Source organism: Pseudophryne corroboree, chromosome 2 (assembly GCF_028390025.1).
Source record: "Pseudophryne corroboree isolate aPseCor3 chromosome 2, aPseCor3.hap2, whole genome shotgun sequence".
Classification (NCBI taxonomy): Eukaryota; Metazoa; Chordata; class Amphibia; order Anura; family Myobatrachidae; genus Pseudophryne; species Pseudophryne corroboree.
Window position 1 is genome coordinate 552,001,089 of NC_086445.1, and position 19,335 is coordinate 552,020,423.

At 48.1% G+C, this 19,335-nt stretch overlaps 1 protein-coding gene across 3 annotated transcripts in view; it reads right to left on the bottom strand.

The window, feature by feature from the left end:
• Positions 1–19,335, bottom strand: part of MTF1 (metal regulatory transcription factor 1) — a 144,160-nt gene that overhangs the window by 69,518 nt on the left and 55,307 nt on the right. For all 3 annotated transcript variants that reach the window (XM_063954324.1, XM_063954326.1, XM_063954325.1), the window contains 2 exons: positions 1,551–1,624; positions 1,322–1,455 (listed from right to left, as the gene is read on the bottom strand). In XM_063954324.1, coding sequence (XP_063810394.1) covers positions 1,322–1,455; positions 1,551–1,624 — 208 coding nt within the window. The remainder of the gene's footprint in view (positions 1–1,321; positions 1,456–1,550; positions 1,625–19,335) is intronic.

Here is a 19,335-nt window from a genome sequence, read left to right on the forward strand (position 1 = left end):
CCTGGGTTTTTCTTGCGGGTGCACAATTTTTGCTATCCAATCCAGTGGCGGTTTTTGGTTTTTTGAGCGGTGAGGTTTCTTCCCCCCCAGATCATGACCAATTTTCCCTAAAGTCCATATTTTCAGGAAAAATGGTCAGAAATTGCCCTGGAACTGCTTGTGCAACCCCCCCCCCCAATGACTAAGTGAGAGATAGGAAGTTTCCAATTAGCATATTTAGTCCTATTACTCACCTTCTGAAGAGCTACCTCCAGTTCTTCTCTCCAATGTCGCAGACAGCAGAGAGATCTTCCAAGGAGCCGGCTGGGCACAGGTCAGGTACTATACCTAACTCTGAACCCCACTACCACTAACCCTGCACCCGCTCCCCACCCCACCCACACAATACCTACACTACCACTAACCCTGCGCCCACTCCTCCCACACACACACACACACACACACACACACACACACACACACACACACACACACACACACACACACACACACACAATACCTACACTACCACTAACCCTGCACCTACCCTCCCCCCCACACACAATACCTACACTACCACTAACCCTGCACCCGCTCCCCCCGCACACACACACACAATACCTACACTACCACTAACCCTGCACCCGCTCCCCCCACACACACACACACACACACAATACCTACACTACCACTAAGCCTGCACCCGCTCCCCCAGCACACACACACACACAGTACGTACACTACCAATAACCCTTCACCAGCTCCCCCCCCACACACACACAATACCTACACTAGCACTAACCCTTCACCCGCCCCCCCCAACCAAAATACCTACACTACCACTAACCCCGCAACTGCTCCCCCCACAGAATACCTACACTACCACTAACCCTGCACCTGCTCCCCGCACACAGCATCTTGAGATGTACAGATATTACATATAAATATAAAACACATACCTAAACCTGTATCTTGAGATCATATAAAACACACACAGTATTGTTCCTTAGAATGTTGTCTATCAATTCACTAAGAATCAATGATTTAATAATATTGGGCAGGCCTCATTAATATTAATCAGTCAGTGCCTAAGTCAAGAATTAATAGCAAATGGTTAGACAGTATTTTAATTCAGCAGTGATAGGTCTGCTTTAGGAGCATGGTTTTCTGGATGTTTTGCAATTCTAAGCTTCTGTATTATGTTCATGATTTCTGTAAAGCACCATGAGTCCTTTTTGAGAAAAGTGCTATATAAATGAAATTACTATTATTTGTTTATGGAATGTATTCTTATTAAATATGATTACTATTACTTGTCACATGGAAATGTTAAACTTCGTACCTCACACACTGCATTGTTTGGGAATGGATCATCCAAGCCAGCAAGGTCATGGCCTTTCATGTGACTTTTTAGACTGTATGGAGTGCTAAAGGTCTTCTCACATCCATCACTGGTACAGAAAAATGGTCTTTCCCCTGTCAAAAGACATTTAAACACTGTCATCAAAATTCCACTTAGAAAATACGTTCCATGTTTACTCACAAGTACTGTGCATCTATGTCCAACTCACCTGTGTGCTTCCTGGCATGCGTTTTCAGGTGATGACTTGCAGCAAATGCTTTGTCACAACCATCGTGATCGCACCTACATTAAAGAAGGTACATTTAAAATTGTAATGCCACAAAGCAAGTAATTAACAAATGCATGTCCTCTTTGTGCAGAGGGCAGTGGTGACCAAAAGTCTGGCATCACCAGATCATTCAGTATTTTTTCTGGCTTGAGACAACATTTTGTGCATACTACATTGAGTTATAGTGTGATGGAGGGAACTTTGTGTAGGGAATTTTAACAGCTATTAATGCCTGGCTCAATTTTGTTTATATATAAAACAGTTGAAAAGTTACAGCCATATTTGAAGAGTGTTCTCTCCATAAGTTGTACTCAATGAAGCCTCTGACCTGCATACATAACACTGCGCTGGCAGGGGTCATCCTTAATTCGATGCACATTATGAGGTGGCCCCCAGCATGTTAGGAGATGGATGCAGATCTTGCTGCGTATGCTGCGATCTGCATCCATCTCCAAATAACCCCCTTAATCAGGAATGGAGGGAGCTATGGAATACAGAAAAACACAGTTGCAGGTACTATATCACTGAAGAGGCATCCTCACACAGATAGCAGATACAGGTTAAGTACCTCATATCCAAATATTCCAAAATAGGGAATTTTTTGAGTGAGATAGTGAAACCTGTTTTCTGATGGCTCAATGTACACAAACTTTCTTTTTTTTTTTTTTATGCAATATTTTTATTGAAGAGAAGTCGAATATGCTGGTACAAGACAAACAGGAGATGATGGGGTATATGCAATAGCGGGCGAATTGGCAAAAAAGGCGAATTCCGGGCCGTTTTCGCCTCCAAAAATCAATTCGCCTATGCAGTGCAGTCATTTTTCGCAAAAAAACGGCCCGTCAAAATTCGCCTTTTCTCAATTCGCCTTTTTCCGAATTCGCCTTTTCTGCAATGGTACAGATGCTGCAATTCGCCTCCAGCATATTCAATTCAAGTTTGGAAATTCGCCTGCAGTGCTTTTAGACAGCAAATTCGCGATTTTCACTCCGCCACACTTTGGAGGGTGAAAACAATTTAAAAAATTTTAAACATGGTTTTTTTTGTGTTTTTTTTTTTGGGAATAGCAGATCTATTTATATTAGAAGGGATTAGGTTTTTTGTTTTTTTTTGGGGGAGGCACAAATATTATTTTTATATTTTTTAAAATATTTTTTTATTTTTATTTTTTTATTGCTGGAACGGTAAAATCAGAAAAAAAAATGGCGTGGGGTCCCCCCTCCAAAGCATAACCAGCCTCGGGCTCATTGAGCTGGTCCTGGTTCTAAAAATGCGGGGAAAAAATTGACAGGGGATCCCCCGTATTTTTAAAACCAGCACCGGGCTCTGCGCCTGGTGCTGGTGCCAAAAATACGGGGGACAAAAAGAGTAGGGGTCCCCCGTATTTTTAACACCAGCATCGGGCTCCACTAGCTGGACAGATAATGCCACAGCCGGGGGTCACTTTTATGCCGTGCCCTGCGGCCGTGGCATCAAATATCCAACTAGTCACCCCTGGCCGGGGTACCCTGGGGGAGTGGGGACCCCTTCAATCAAGGGGTCCCCCCCCCCAGCCACCCAAGGGCCAGGGGTGAAGCCCGAGGCTGTCCCCCCCCATCCAATGGGCTGCGGATGGGGGGGCTGATAGCCTTTGTGTTCAAAAAAAAAGATATTGTTTTTTCCATTAGTACTACAAGTCCCAGCAAGCCTCCCCTGCAAGCTGGTACTTGGAGAACCACAAGTACCAGCATGCGGGAGAAAAACGGGCCCGCTGGTACCTGTAGTTCTAATGGAAAAAAAATACCCAAATAAAAACAGGACACAGACACCGTCGACAGTAAAACTTTATTACACACTGCCGACACACACATACTTACCTATGTTCACACGCCGACATCGGTCCTCTTCTCCCTGTAGAATCCACGGATACCTGAAAAGCAAAGTTCAATATACTCACCTTAACCAGGGTCCAGAGATAAATCCACGTAGTTGGCAAAAAAATAAAACGCATTTACCCGCACCAAAAACGGACTGAAAGGGGTCCCATGCTGACACATGGGACACCTTTCCACGAATAAGACCTGTCAGTGAAAGCTGTCACTGACAGGTCTCTAAGCCAATCAGGAAGCGCAACTTCGTTGCTCTCACCTGATTGGCTGATCGCTGTGACAGCGCATCGCACAGCTCCCTCCATTATATTCAATGGTGGGAACTTAGCGGCTAGCGGTGAGGTCACCCGCCGGTCAGCGGCTGACCGGCGGGTGACCCCACCGCTAGCCGCTAAGTTCCCACCATTGAAAGTAATGGAGCGGCTTTGCGAGGCGCTGTCAGAGTACAGACGGCGTCCAGCCAATCAGGTGAGCGCCACGGCAGTAGCGCTTCCTGATTGGCTGAAGGGACATCAGTGACAGGAGTCACGTGATGTCCCGGCATTCGGGGAAAGGATTCTAATGTGAAAACATTGGACCCCTTTCATTAGTCCGGTGGAGCGGGTGTTCGGTTTGTTTTTTTACAAAGTACGTGGATTTACCTCTGGACCTCTGGACGCTGGAAGGTGAGTATAATTTTTTGACAGGTACCCTCGGATCGTCGGAGATCGTTGCAGTCGGCGTGTCAACACAGGTAAGTATGTGTGTGTCGGTGTATGAAATAAAGTTTTACTATCAAGGTGTGTGTGTCCTGTTTTTATTTGGGTATTTTTTCCCCAGTAGTACTACAGGTACCAGCGGGCCCGTTTTTCTCCCGCATGCTGGTACTTGTGGTTCTCCAAGTACCAGCTTGCGGGGGAGGCTTGCTGGGACTTGTAGTACTAATGGAAAAAACAATATCTTTTTTTTTATCACAAAGGCTATCAGCCCCCCCATCCGCAGCCCATTGGATGGGGGGGGACAGCCTCGGGCTTCACCCCTGGCCCTTGGGTGGCTGGGGGGGGGGGACCCCTTGATTGAAGGGGTCCCCATTCCCCCAGGGTACCCCGGCCAGGGGTGACTAGTTGGATATTTGATGCCACGGCCGCAGGGCACGGCATAAAAGTGACCCCCGGCTGTGGCATTATCTGTCCAGCTAGTGGAGCCCGATGCTGGTGTTAAAAATACGGGGGACCCCTACTCGTTTTGTCCCCCGTATTTTTGGCACCAGCATCAGGCGCAGAGCCCGGTGCTGGTTTTAAAAATACGGGGGATCCCTGCCCGATTTTTCCCCTGCATTTTTAGAACCAGGACCAGCTCGATGAGCCCGAGGCTGGTTATGCTTTGGAGGGGGGACCCCACGCCATTTTTTTTTCGGGTTTTTCCCCGTTTTTTCCCGTTTTTAAAAATCGCGGCAAAATCCGCCAAATCGGCCGATTTTCGCCCGCGACTCTGGCGAATCCGTTTTTCATTGCATATGGTGAATTCCGGAAGCCACCTTCCGGAATTCACCTGGCGAATTTGGTCGAATTGAAAAAACGGCGATAATTGCCGCGATTTCGCCCGCTATTGCATATACCCCTATGACTCCAAATGAAATATTCAAAATCACATACATGTTATCCCGTGGGGAATAACCAAATGTAACATCAACAGGGAAGTACATCATCAATACCATATATATATATATATATATATATATATATATATATATATATCTATATCTCGACAACAATTTTTCTGCGTTTAAACGAAAAATAAGAGAAAGATAGGAGAGGAGAGTCAAAGAAGAAGAGAACGAGAGAGAGAAAGAAAGGGGAAGGGTGGATGGGAGAGTGGGAGATCATCATAGGAACATACAGGGTATAGGCATGTCGCAGGAGGCAGAACCCCCATACTGTAGACTTTACATCCCGGCAGTAGAGGGCATAGTATAGGTGAACCAAGGATCCCAGATCCTCCTATATTTCTCTGACCTGTCCCGTTAGGAGGCCGTGATTTTCTCCATCATGGAAATATGCCATATTTTAGCTATCAACATGCTCCTGGGGGGGGGGGGGGGGGGGGAGTGGTTTTTTTCCAAATTTTAGCTATCACACATCTGGCGGCGTGTAGAATTTGGAGTACCAGGCTGTTCGCCTGGGTGTCTAGATTGGACAAAGGTAGGCCCAGGAGGGCCGACCAAGGGCCCAATGTTACTTGCGAGTAGAAAATGGAGCCAATGAGGGTTTCCACCTGAGCCCAGAACGTGCATATTTTGGGGCATGACCACCAGATGTGCTTAAAGTCTCCAGTCTGGCCGCACCCACGCCAACACAATGGGGATGACCCGGGAAAAATCTTATGCAATGTTGCAGGGACCCGATACCATCTAGTATAGACTTTATAGGAATTTTCCTTCACTAAGGAGGAAATTGAGGACTGGGCTACATTTTGCCTAATGATTTCCCATGAGTCCTCTGCAGGGGGTGGGCCAAGGTCCTGTTCCCATTTACGCTCATGGGGAAGTATGTTCGCTGCCTTCAGAGAACGTAGTAAACCATAAAGTATGGAAATAATACCCTGCCGCATGGGAGAATAAATACACAAACGTTCCAAGGGGGTGAGTTGACGTATGACTTGGGATTTTGAAAGGGAGCTCAAGAAAGAACGAATTTGTAAATACTCATAAAATACAGTGCAGCTGGGTGATGGGGTCAGCCTTGCGCTATCTAAATTAATTAGGCTCCAAGTTTCAGACACACAAAGTACATCCAACACTTTGAAAAAATTGACACATAAGAACAAAAAACAAATGGTCTGAAACTAGCGCTGTGCAGAGGGTGAATCTGACACTCTGGATATAACTTGTACCACCAATACAACAGAGGAGTGTATATGATCCTTCTCAGGAGAAACTAAGAGACACCGTGTTCTTTACTTCATTGGAAAGGAACTTACATTTAATTCCTTTCCCGTGTGCCCGTAAAGGTAAGTTCCTTTCCAATGAAGTAAAGAACACGGTGTCTCTTAGTTTCTCCTGAGAAGGATCATATACACTCCTCTGTTGCATTGGTGGTACAAGTTATATCCAGAGTGTCAGATTCACCCTCTGCACAGCGCTAGTTTCAGACCATTTGTTTTTTGTTCTTATGACTCATAAAATACAGGTTGAGGGATATCATATTTGTCACGTAGAGAATAAGGGGAGCGCCAGGAGGAACCCTCTATGAAATCAAACACCAGTCCCGGGCGCGGGCTCAGGTGGAACCACGGATGGGACCGTAAGGTGGAACCAGGGGGGAAATCCTGATTGTCCCAAATGGAGGTGATGGGCGAAGGGAAAGTGGATAAACCATAATGCCGAATGCAGAAACACCACAGGGAGCAGGTGAATTTAGTGGGGGGGGGACACGCTTGCATTGTCCGTATTGACTTGGTCGGCGTGAGTAGGGAAACCAAAGTGGAGACCCCGGCCGCTAGACGCTCGATACGAATCCAGGGTAGATGGGGCGCTGGGGAAAACCAGGCGACAGCCTGGCTCAGGTGAGTTGCATGATAGTATTTACGAATGTCCGGCAAACCTCTGCCTCCAGCTAGTGGGTCACGTACCAGAGTGGACGTCCTAATTCTAGGAGGCTTACCAGACCATATAAATTTTAGGAAGAGTCTCTGCATTCAGCATAGAGCCTCAGCTGGGATGCGTACGGGAATTGTTTGAATCAGATATAAGAGCCTGGGTAGAATGTTCATCTTTACTGAGACTATCCGTCCAAACCAGGCTATAATCTGTTTGTCCCAAGCCCGGAGGTCCGACTCTATACACTTAAATAAGGCTGGAAAATTCTCAGAGTATAGGGAGTCGTAGGAGTTCGTGATGAACACGCCTAAGTATTTAATTTTCTTGGAGCGCCAAGCAAAATTAATGTTAGCAGCTAGGAGAGATCTGGTATCCTCATTAAGATGCAAAGGGAGGGCCTCCGATTTGGAATAGTTAATACGATATCCCGAATAATGAGAGTATGATGATAGGGTTTTAAATAGGTTGGGGATAGAAATATTGGGGGAAGACAGAGTTAACAGAACATCGTCTGCAAATAATGACAATTTGAACTCCTCGTCGCCAACAGTGATACCCTTAATATCGGGATTAGCCCTAACCATACACGCCAGAGGTTCGATGGTCATAGCAAAAATTAACGGAGACAAAGGACACCCCTGACGTGTACCGTTATTGATGTGGAAGAGGTGAGAGTCTTTACCATTAACCCGAACTCTGGCAGAGGGGTTGGAGTAGAGTGCCTGAATACCCTGGAGTAGGCTTCCTCCCAGGCCGAACCTACGCAAAGTGGCGAACATGAAGGGCCAAAGTATTTTATCAAAAGCCTTCTCTGCATCAAGCGAGAGAAGGACAGAGGGCAATTTAGCTTTGTTGATCAGATGGACCAAATCAATGGTTCTGCGGGTATTGTCCCTAGCTTGTCGGCCTGGGACGAAGCCCACCTGGTCAGCGTGAATCAAACGCGGGAGTACTGAGTTTAGTCTCAAGGCAAGAATTTTGGCAAAGAGTTTAATGTCGTTATTTAGTAATGAGATGGGGCGGTAACTAGCACAGGAGTTGGGGTCCTTCCCAGGTTTATGAATTAAAACTATCCGTGCCTCTAGTGCCCGGGACGACAGAGGGTTACCTCTGAGGAAACCATTGAAGAGCCTACAGAGATGGGGTAATAGGATCCCTTTAAATTTCTTGTAATACATAATTGACATCCCGTCAGGGCCAGGGGCTTTACCAGATTTCTGAGTTTTAAGTGCATTATCTAATTCCTCCACAGTTATCTCTGAGCCTAACTGAGAGACTGTCGAATTGCTCAGTGACGGTAGGTCACACTTATCTAAAAGGGATTCGATCCCCTTATTAAATCTCGGTGAAGATGACGAAGGGACCGCTTCCGTGTTATACAATAGCTTATAAAATTCTTCAAATTCACCCAAAATGCGGTCAGGGTCATGAGTTAGTGTTCCCTGTTTGGTGCGAATAGATAAAATATTTTTTGAGGAGATCTGAGCCCTCAACTTCCTAGCCAGAATTTTATCTGCTTTATCCCCTTTTTCATAATAAATCTGGTTAAGGCGTCTAAGACATTGTTCAGTCTTATGAGACAACAGCATATTAAGTTCACCCCTAACTTTAAGTAGCTTGTCTAAATCGTCAGGGTTTAGAGAAGACTTATGAACCTCCTTCAGATGGTGGAGTTGGTCAGTCAGCTCTAAGATCTTTTGGGAGCGCTGTTTGGTGAGCCTGGCCGCGATCTGAATAAAATGGCCTCTAAGGACCGCTTTATGCGCCTCCCACAGGGTCATGTCCGATATACCAGGGGTTTGGTTCTCATTAAAATAATCATTTAATGCCTGAGTAATTTGCTGCGGCACATCGGACTGTTGAAGAAGGGCATCATTAAGGGACCAAGAGGGGGGGGAAAGAGTGCGAGCCAGCCCAGACAGAGATAAGGATATCGGGGCGTGGTCGGACCACGTAATTGGATGAATACAGCATTTCTGGATTCGAGAGGTGAGGTCTCTACCCACCAAAATCATATAAATTCTAGTGTATAGATTATGCACTGGGGAGAAGAATGTGTAATCTTTAACTAGAGGGTCGACAACCCTCCAGGAATCGAATAGTAAGTGGTTTTTAAGTAGGGACTGCAGGGCTCTGGAGTTGCGAGTATGTGTATTGGACTGGGATGTTGGTAGGGAGCTAGAACGATCAAGACTATGATGGAGTATAGTGTTGAAATCTCCTGCCATTAAAATATCGCCTTTCCTACACTGAGCAATTTTAGAATCTAAAGAGGTGAAAAACGAGGCTTGATTAACATTGGGGGCGTAAATATTGACCAAGGTGATGGGGACATTATTAAGCTTGCCTACTATAATGAGAAATCTTCCGCGTTTGTCCCTAACGATTTTTTCTGATTCTAAGTGTAATTGGGCAGGGATCAATATGGCAACCCCTCTTTTCTTCTGGGAGCGATCACAGGCATGTATGGCGACAGGATGGCGTCTAGAACGTAGTTCAGGGTGGGAAGTACCTTTGAAATGCGTCTCCTGGAGGAATACCAGATCTCCCCCAACCTGTTTCAAAAAAAGAAATAATTTGGTCCACTTTTGGGGACTATTGAGACCCTTCACATTATAGGATATTACGTTAACAGACATGACAGTACAGGTGGAAGCAAAACTCTAATGGCCCTAAGGGCCCATAGATGATCTCCCTGGGGAGCGAGGGGAAGAAGAAGAGTGAGAGGTAGAGAAAGAAGAGGAAAAGAGGAGGATAGAAACATAAAGAACAATGTAAAATGAAATGAAATGAACATGTATAACGTACCGAGCCAATGACCCATTGTACGCATCGTACGGGTCCGAATGTTTGAGCTCCCGTATGGGGTATTAAGGGAGAGGAGTTCTCCCCTATGCTCAAAACTGACTATAATGGCTCGGTGGGGGGTATGGCTCTGAGTATCAAGGGGCCCACCGACCAATCAGATGGGGGGGGCGACCAGGGGGGACATAACATCAAATAACCGTAATGAACCATTTTTGAATCTTATGAACAAAAAGAGCATATGTTCAGTTAAATGAACACAGTAGAAAAAAGGAACCTGTAAACCTCTAAACTAATATGCATAACAGTAGAAAATGACATGTAGTAACCCGTCAGTGCAGCTGTGAAGAAATGTTCACGAAGGGTCATGTCTCGCAGAGGTTTTTGCCGGGACTGTCAACCACAGGCGTCGAGGTGCCCGCTGCGGGAGGGGTGAGACTGGAGTGCGTTGAAGAACTGGTGCATCCCGCGGGGAGTCAGGTTTATCGGACTCCGGGGGAGAAAGGTTAAGTCTCAAAAGAAGCCGGTGAGCCTCCTCCTTAGAACGTGCCAGCAGTCTCTTCCCATCAAGTTGAACAATGAGGGCAAAAGGGTAACCCCATCTGTAGCGGATTTGGTTGTCCCTGAGGATTTGGGTGTACTCCCGCAGGTCGAAGCGCCTCTTAAGAGTGGTAGGGGATAAGTCCTGAAACACCATTAGCTTATGCGAGTCGAACAGACACAAGTCTCTATTCCGGGCCGCTGTTAGAATTTTTTCCTTGGTTTTGAAGTAGTGACACCGTAAAACTACGTCTCTTGGAGGAGACGAAGTTGAGGGTTTTTGGCGCAAGGCCCGGTGAGCCCTGTCCAGGAGGAACTGCTCACGTGGGACGTCCGGGAGGAGGTGTTGGAAAAATCTGAGGAGGAAATCTTCCAATTGTGCTGGTTCCACCGACTCCGGAATGTATTTAATACGTAGGTTATTACGTCGTGCGCGATTATCTGCGTCTTCCTGTTGGTCTTGGAGCAGGTAGATATCTTCCTGCATAACGTGGACTGAATGTTCCAGTTCCTGCTGGAAGGAAATGACTTCGTCAATTTTCTGTTCAACATCATTAGTGCGGGCCCCGAGATCAGATATCTCCGCCTTGAGCCCGGAGATGGCTTTATGGATCTCCGAGTGAAAAGCCTGTTTCAGCGATTTCATCTCCGCCAGGATGGAGGAAATGCAATCTTTCATGGAGGGGTCTGGGGCAGATGAGTCTTCCTCAGATTCTGAAACCGGGGCGGGAGTAGGGACGGCCGGTAATTTAGTGGAACTAGACTTCATCTTAGAAATAAAGGAGGAAATTTCCGCAGAAGACGTCGTTTTCTTGGACTTGGACTTAGGCATGGTGTGTGACAGTCCCGGAGCTAAGAGAGGTCACAGGGCAGAGCTGAGTAATAGCATAAATAGTTAGCGATCCATCACGAAGCAGGAGTTGAGAATTCACAAGAACAAGACCCCCAGGGTCGCTCCCACAGGCAGTCAGCAGCACATTTCCCTGCTAGATAATATCATAGAAGACTGGAGTATAATGCAGGCGTAATCGCCGGCAGAGGCCAGGAGATGGCGCCCTCGGGCTTGTGGATTGTAATACAGAGAAGTCCAGCACAGTAGGGTAATATCAGAAAACTTCAGCAGGTTATATGAAAGTTTAATACTGGGGGGGCGTTAGAGCATATATAGAGCCCCTGTGGGGCGAGAAGATGGCACCCTATTTAGCCCAGTTGCACCCAAAGGCAGGGGGAGGGAGGGCAGACGCCAGCATCTGTGAGGGTGGTTGAATGGGGCTCCCCAGCGACCAGGTGGGATCCGCAGGTCGAGGGCCACCCAGCAAGCCAGACCGGAGGAGGGCCGAGGGTCGCAGGAGCCTCCACGCCAAGCGCTGATGATGATGCCCCCGAGGAGAGATAGACGACTGCAGGCCTGGGACTGAGGACCGGCCCCAGAGAGAAGCTGGTGTAGGTGCTGTGGTGCTGTGTTCCCCTCCGGCGTTCAGCACAGAGTATCCCGCAGCGGCCTCCCGCTGGCGTCAAGCGCGGGCAACGGTGGGGGAGAGAGTATGTTGGGGGAGCAGCTCACCTCTGGGTATAGTGGAAGCCGCCGGGTCCCGAGTCCGCTGCTCCGTCTTAGGGTCTGAAACCCAAAATGGCCGCCGCTCCCGGAGCACCGGATCCCCGGCGTCTGCGCCCCGGCCGGTTCCCCTCTCCTCCGCCACCCCTGATGTCACGTCAGTTTGGGGAAGCGTGTGTCAGCTCCCAGGGGGTCCACGCCAGGGCACTTGAGAACACTTTAGGGACGGGGCTGAGGCTCCGTACGGCCCGCCGCTGGGCAATCCAAAATTTAGGCCCCGGCTAAGGAGTGGTGGGTAGGCCGCAACCCGCAGGAGCCGGTAAACCGGCTCCCCGATTCCGCAGCACTATCCCACCACCGATGAGTGTTCCCTCCGTCAGGGGGAACAAGTTTGGAGGGGTCTTCCGAGGCAGGGAGTGGGTTTTGAGGGCAAAACTCCTCAGTCTCTGCGGAGCTCTCAGTATGTGCCCACAAACTTTCTTTAATACACAAAGTTATTAAAAATATTGTATTAAATAGCCTTCAGGCTGTGTGTATAAGGTGTATATGAAACATAAATGCATTCTGTGCTTAGACTTAGGTCCCATCGCCATGATATATCATTATGGTATGCAATTATTCCAAAATACGGACAAATCCAATATCCAAAATACTTCTGGTCCCAAGCATTTTGGATAAGGGATACTCAACCTGTACAAGAGACGTTAATGATTCTGATCAAATGTAACCAAACACATCCAGGTGGAGGTCTAGAAGAAATGACAGAAGGCGGCCTTACACAGTACGGTCCCTAATAAACATCCTTATAGAATCACCACAAAATGCAGTCTTAAACAGTTCAACCTTCCTACTACAAGAACATTTGGCAGCATCAGTGTCCAACGGATGCCTGTGTTGTGGGAGCAGTCTACAGAGTACCTTGTATGGTTGCCAAAACCAGTCTCGGGCATAGCTCCCTTGAGTTCATCTACAAGGATATTATTATGTTCAATGAGGATATGTTGGATAGTAACACACAACTCTGGGGATCTGAACAGATGCATTGGCTCGAAGGTTCCAGAGAATAGGGCAGTATGAAGGGGAGATGTACAGATGGAAAGTAATAAAAAGAGTGATAAGAACTGACTGGAGAGAAATAAACTAACTCCACAAAAATACATTGGACCATCTATAAACAATATGCGTCAAACAGTATTTTGTCCACAGAGCAACATACAGGCTTAGTGAAGACAAGTTAGAGCGTGTGTGTACTAAAATAAGAATTTACTCACCGGTAATTCTATTTCTCATAGTCCGTAGTAGATGCTGGGGACTCCGTAAGGACCATGGGGTTTAGCGGCTCCGCAGGAGACTGGGCACAACTACAAAGAAAGCTTTTAGACTACTGGTGTGCACTGGCTCCTCCCACTAACACCCTCCTCCAGACCTCAGTTAGGATACTGTGCCCGGAAGAGCTGACACAATTAGGAAGGATTTTGAATCCCGGGTAAGACTCATACCAGCCACACCAATCACACCGTATAACTCGTGATACAATACCCAGTTAACAGCATGATAACAACTGAGCCTCTCAACAGATAGCTCAACAATAACCCTTTAGTTAAGCAATAACTATATACAAGTATTGCAGACAATCCGCACTTGGGATGGGCGCCCAGCATCCACTACGGACTATGAGAAATAGAATTACCGGTGAGTAAATTCTTATTTTCTCTAACGTCCTAAGTGGATGCTGGGGACTCCGTAAGGACCATGGGGATTATACCAAAGCTCCCAAACGGGCGTGAGAGTGCGGATGACTCTGCAGCACCGAATGAGAGAACTCAAGGTCCTCCTCAGCCAGGGTATCAAATTTGTAGAATTTAGCAAACGTGTTTGCCCCTGACCAAGTAGCAGCTCGGCAAAGTTGAAGAGCCGAGACCCCTCGGGCAGCCGCCCAAGAAGAGCCCACTTTCCTTGTGGAATGGGCTTTTACTGATTTAGGATGCGGCAGTCCAGCCGCAGAATGTGCAAGCTGAATCGTACTACAGATCCAGCGAGCAATAGTCTGCTTAGAAGCAGGTGCACCCAACTTGTTGTCCGCATACAGGATAAAAAGCGAGTCAGTTTTCCTGACTCCAGCTGTCCTGGAAACATAAAGTTTTAGGGCCCTGACTACATCCAACAACTTGGAAGCCTCCAAGTCATTCGTAGCCGCAGGCACCACGATAGGTTGGTTCAGATGAAAAGCTGATACCACTTTGGGAAGAAACTGGGGACGAGTCCTCAATTCTGCCCTATCCATATGGAAAATCAGATAAGGGGTTTTACATGACAAAGCCGCCAATTCTGAAACCCGCCTGGCCGAAGCCAAGGCCAACAACATGACCACTTTCCACGTGAGATATTTTAAATCCACGGTTTTCAGTGGCTCAAACCAATGTGACTTTAGGAAATCCAACACCACGTTGAGATCCCAAGGTGCCACTGGAGACACAAAAGGGGGCTGAATATGCAGCACTCCCTTAACAAAAGTCTGAACTTCAGGTAGTGAAGCCAATTCTCTCTGGAAGAAAATCGACAGAGCCGAAATCTGGACCTTAATGGAACCCAATTTAAGGCCCATAGTCACCCCTGACTGTAGGAAGTGCAGGAACCGGCCCAGCTGAAATTCTTCCGTTGGGGCCTTCCTGGCCTCACACCACGCAACATATTTTCGCCATATGCGGTGATAATGGTTCGCGGTTACTTCTTTCCTAGCTTTTATCAGCGTAGGAATGACTTCCTCCGGAATGCCCTTTTCCTTCAGGATCCGGTGTTCAACCGCCATGCCGTCAAACGCAGCCACGGTAAGTCTTGGAACAGACAGGGCCCCTGCTGCAGCAGGTCCTGTCTGAGCGGTAGAGGCCATGGGTCCTCTGACATCATTTCTTGAAGTTCCGGATACCACGCTCTTCTTGGCCAATCCGGAACAATGAGTATAGTTCTTACTCCTCTTCTCCTTATTATCCTCAGTACCTTTGGTATGAGAGGAAGAGGAGGGAACACATAAACCGATCGGTACACCCACGGTGTTACCAGAGCGTCCACAGCTATCGCCTGCGGGTCTCTTGACCTGGCGCAATATTTTTCTAGCTTTTTGTTTAGGCGGGACGCCATCATGTCCACCTGTGGTTTTTCCCACTGGTTTACAATCATTTGAAAGACTTCTGGATGAAGTCCCCACTCTCCCGGGTGGAGGTCGTGCCTGCTGAGGAAGTCTGCTTCCCAGTTGTCCACTCCCGGAATGAACACTGCTGACAGTGCTAACACGTGATTTTCCGCCCATCGGAGAATCCTTGTGGCTTCTGCCATTGCCGTCCTGCTTCTCGTGCCGCCCTGTCGATTTACATGGGCGACCGCCGTGATGTTGTCTGACTGGATCAGTACCGGCTGGTTTTGAAGCAGGGGTTTTGCCTGACTTAGGGCATTGTAAATGGCCCTTAGTTCCAGAATATTTATGTGCAGGGAAGTCTCCTGACTTGACCATAGTCCTTGGAAGTTTCTTCCCTGTGTGACTGCTCCCCAGCCTCGAAGGCTGGCATCCGTGGTCACCAGGACCCAGTCCTGTATGCCGAATCTGCGGTCCTCTTGAAGATGAGCACTCTGCAGCCACCACAGCAGAGACACCCTTGTCCTCGGAGACAGGGTTATCAGACGATGCATCTGAAGATGCGATCCGGACCACTTGTCCAACAGGTCCCACTGAAAGGTTCTTGCATGAAACCTGCCGAATGGAATCGCTTCGTAGGAAGCTACCATTTTTCCCAGGATCCGCGTGCAGTGATGCACCGACACCTGTTTTGGTTTTAGGAGGCCTCTGACTAGAGATGACAGCTCCTTGGCCTTCTCCTCCGGGAGAAACACTTTTCTCTGTTCTGTGTCCAGAACCATCTCTAGGAACAGCAGGCGTGTCGTAGGGACCAGCTGTGACTTTGGAATGTTTAGAATCCAGCCGTGCTGTTGTAGCACTTCCCGAGATAGTGCTACCCCTACCAACAACTGCTCTCTGGACCTCGCCTTTATCAGGAGATCGTCCAAGTACGGGATAATTAAAACTCCCTTCCTTCGCAGGAGTATCATCATTTCCGCCATTACCTTGGTAAAGACCCTCGGAGCCGTGGAGAGACCGAACGGCAACGTCTGGAATTGGTAATGACAATCTTGTACCACAAACCTGAGGTACTCCTGGTGAGGATGGTAAATGGGGACATGTAGGTAAGCATCCTTGATGTCCAGCGATACCATGTAATCTCCCTCGTCCAGGCTCGCAATAACCGCCCTGAGCGATTCCATCTTGAACTTGAATTTTTTGATATATGTGTTCAAGGATTTCAAATTTAAAATGGGTCTCACCGAACCGTCCGGTTTCGGTACCACAAACATTGTGGAATAGTAACCCCTTCCTTGTTGAAGTAGGGGCACCTTTACTATCACTTGTTGTGAATACAGCTTTTGAATTGCCTGTAACACTGCCTCCCTGCCTGAGGGAGTGGTTGGCAAGGCAGATTTGAGGAAACGGCGGAGGGGGAGACGTCTCGAATTCCAGCTTGTACCCCTGAGATACTATTTGAAGGATCCAGGGATCCACCCGTGAGCGAGCCCACTGCTTGCTGAAATGCTTGAGATGGCCCCCACCGTACCTGGCTCTGCCTGTGGAGCCCCAGCGTCATGCTGTGGACTTAGAGGAAGCGGGGGAGGACTTTTGCTCCTGGGAACTGGCTGTATGCTGCAGCTTTTTCCCTCTACCTCTGGGCAGAAAGGACGCGCCTTTAACCTGCTTGCCCCTATTGGGCCGAAAGGACTGTACCTGATAATACGGTGCTTTCTTAGGTTGTGAGGGAACATGGGGCAAAAATGTAGACTTCCCAGCTGTTGCTGTGGAAACGAGGTCCGAGAGACCATCCCCGAACAATTCCTCACCCTTATAAGGCAGAACTTCCATGTGTCGTTTGGAATCTGCATCACCTGTCCACTGCCGAGTCCATAACCCTCTCCTGGCAGAAATGGACATTGCACTAATTTTGGATGCCAGCCGGCAAATATCCCTCTGTGCATCCCTCATGTATAAAAGTGCGTCTTTTATATGCTCTACGTTCAGCAAAATAGTGTCCCTGTCTAGGGTATCTATATTTTCTGACAGGGAATCTGACCACGCAGCAGCAGCGCTGCACATCCAGGCTGAAGCTATAGCCGGTCTCAGTATCACACCTGTGTGTGTATATATAGATTTCAGGATAGCCTCCTGCTTTCTATCAGCAGATTCCTTCAGGGCGGCCGTATCCGGAGACGGTAGTGCCACCTTCTTCGACAAGCGTGTGAGCGCTTTATCCACCCTAGGGGATGTTTCCCAGCGTGACCTATCCTCTGGCGGGAAAGGGTACGCCATTAGTAACCTCTTAGAAATTACCATCTTTTTATCAGGGGAAGCCCACGCTTCTTCACACACTTCATTTAATGGAGGAAAAGCTACTGGTAGTTTTTTCTCTCCAAACATTATACCCTTTTTTGTGGTCCCGGGGGTAACATCAGAAATGTGCAACACATTTTTCATTGCCTCAATCATGTAACGTGTGGCCCTACTGGAAGTTACATTAGTCTCTTCGTCGTCGACACTGGACTCAGTATCCATGTCGACATCTGTGTCAACCATCTGAGGTAGCGGGCGTTTTAGAGCCCCTGATGGTTTTTGAGACGCCTGGGCAGGCACAGGCTGAGAAGCCGGCTGTCCCACATTAGGTATGTCGTCAAACCTTTTATGTAAGGAGTCGACACTATCACGTAATTCCTTCCACAGCACCATCCACTCAGGTGTCGACCCCGCAGGGGGTGACATCACATTTACAGGCATCTGCTCCGCCTCCACATAAGCCTCCTCATCAAACATGTCGACACAGCCGTACCGACACACCCCAAACACACAGGGAATGCTCTGACAGAGGACAGGACCCCACAAAGCCCTTTGGGGAGACAGAGAGAGTATGCCAGCACACACCAGAGCGCTATATAACACTGGGATCCCACTATCAATGAGTGTTTTCCCTATAGCTGCTTTTTTATATATATTACATATATATATATCTATACTGCGCCTAAATTTAGTGCCCCCCCTCTCTTTTTTACCCTTCTGTAGTTTCTCAGACTGCAGGGGAGAGCCAGGGAGCTTCCTTCCAGCGGAACTGTGAGGGAAAAATGGCGCCAGTGTGCTGAGGGAGAAGCCCCGCCCCCTTTTCGGCGGACTTTCTCCCGCTTTTTCTGTGATACTGGCAGGGGTAATTTTACATCTATATAGCCTCTGGGACTATATATGATGTATATTTTGCCAGCCAAGGTGTTATCTATTGCCCTCAGGGCGCCCCCCCCCCCAGCGCCCTGCACCCATCAGTGACCGAAGTATGAGGTGAACATGAGGAGCAATGGCGCACAGCTGCAGTGCTGTGCGCTACCTTGGTGAAGACTGAAGTCTTCTGCCGCCGATTTTCCGGACCTTCTTCGTGCTTCTGGCTCTGTAAGGGGGACGGCGGCGCGGCTCCGGGAACGAACACCAAGGTCGGGTCCTGCGGTCGATCCCTCTGGAGCTAATGGTGTCCAGTAGCCTAAGAAGCCCAAACTAAGTCTGTTGCCAGCAGATCTCACTGAAAATAAAAAACCTAAATATACTTTCTTTCTAGGTGCTCAGGAGAGCCCCTAGTGTGCATCCAGCTCGGCCGGGCACAAGAATCTAACCGAGGTCTGGAGGAGGGTCTTAGTGGGAGGAGCCAGTGCACACCAGTAGTCTAAAAGCTTTCTTTGTAGTTGTGCCCAGTCTCCTGCGGAGCCGCTAATCCCCATGGTCCTTACGGAGTCCCCAGCATCCACTTAGGACGTTAGAGAAATGTGCATTAGTACAGTTCCCATAAATATTTAAGGTGCATAAACACTAGGCGATTTTCTAGACGATATCGCTCATTTTTACCCTCCAGAGCGTTATAGTTTACAATATCGCCCAGTGTGTATGCTGCAAGCATTGCTATGCAAGTGTTAACGACCCCCGCTGTCGTCTGTACATGCAGCTCAATCTGACGATACTGTCAGATGCTGCATACTTGGGACAGCTGTGGCATGAAGTCGCTGTCGGCAGCACGGCCCGGGAGGAGAAATACTAGACGATACCGCTCACAGAGCAAATCATCTAGTGTGTATGCACCTTTAGTCAAAGAGACTGCTACATGGGAGTGTCAGCACAAGAAGCATGCTGAAAATGTGGACAAAAATGTGTGAAAATGGGAAGCCAATGAGGGCATTCTCTCTGCACTGTGACTAAGCCCTCTCTCATTGCCTCAGCAAACTCACCTAAAAGATGCAAAAAGTTGCACCTGGACA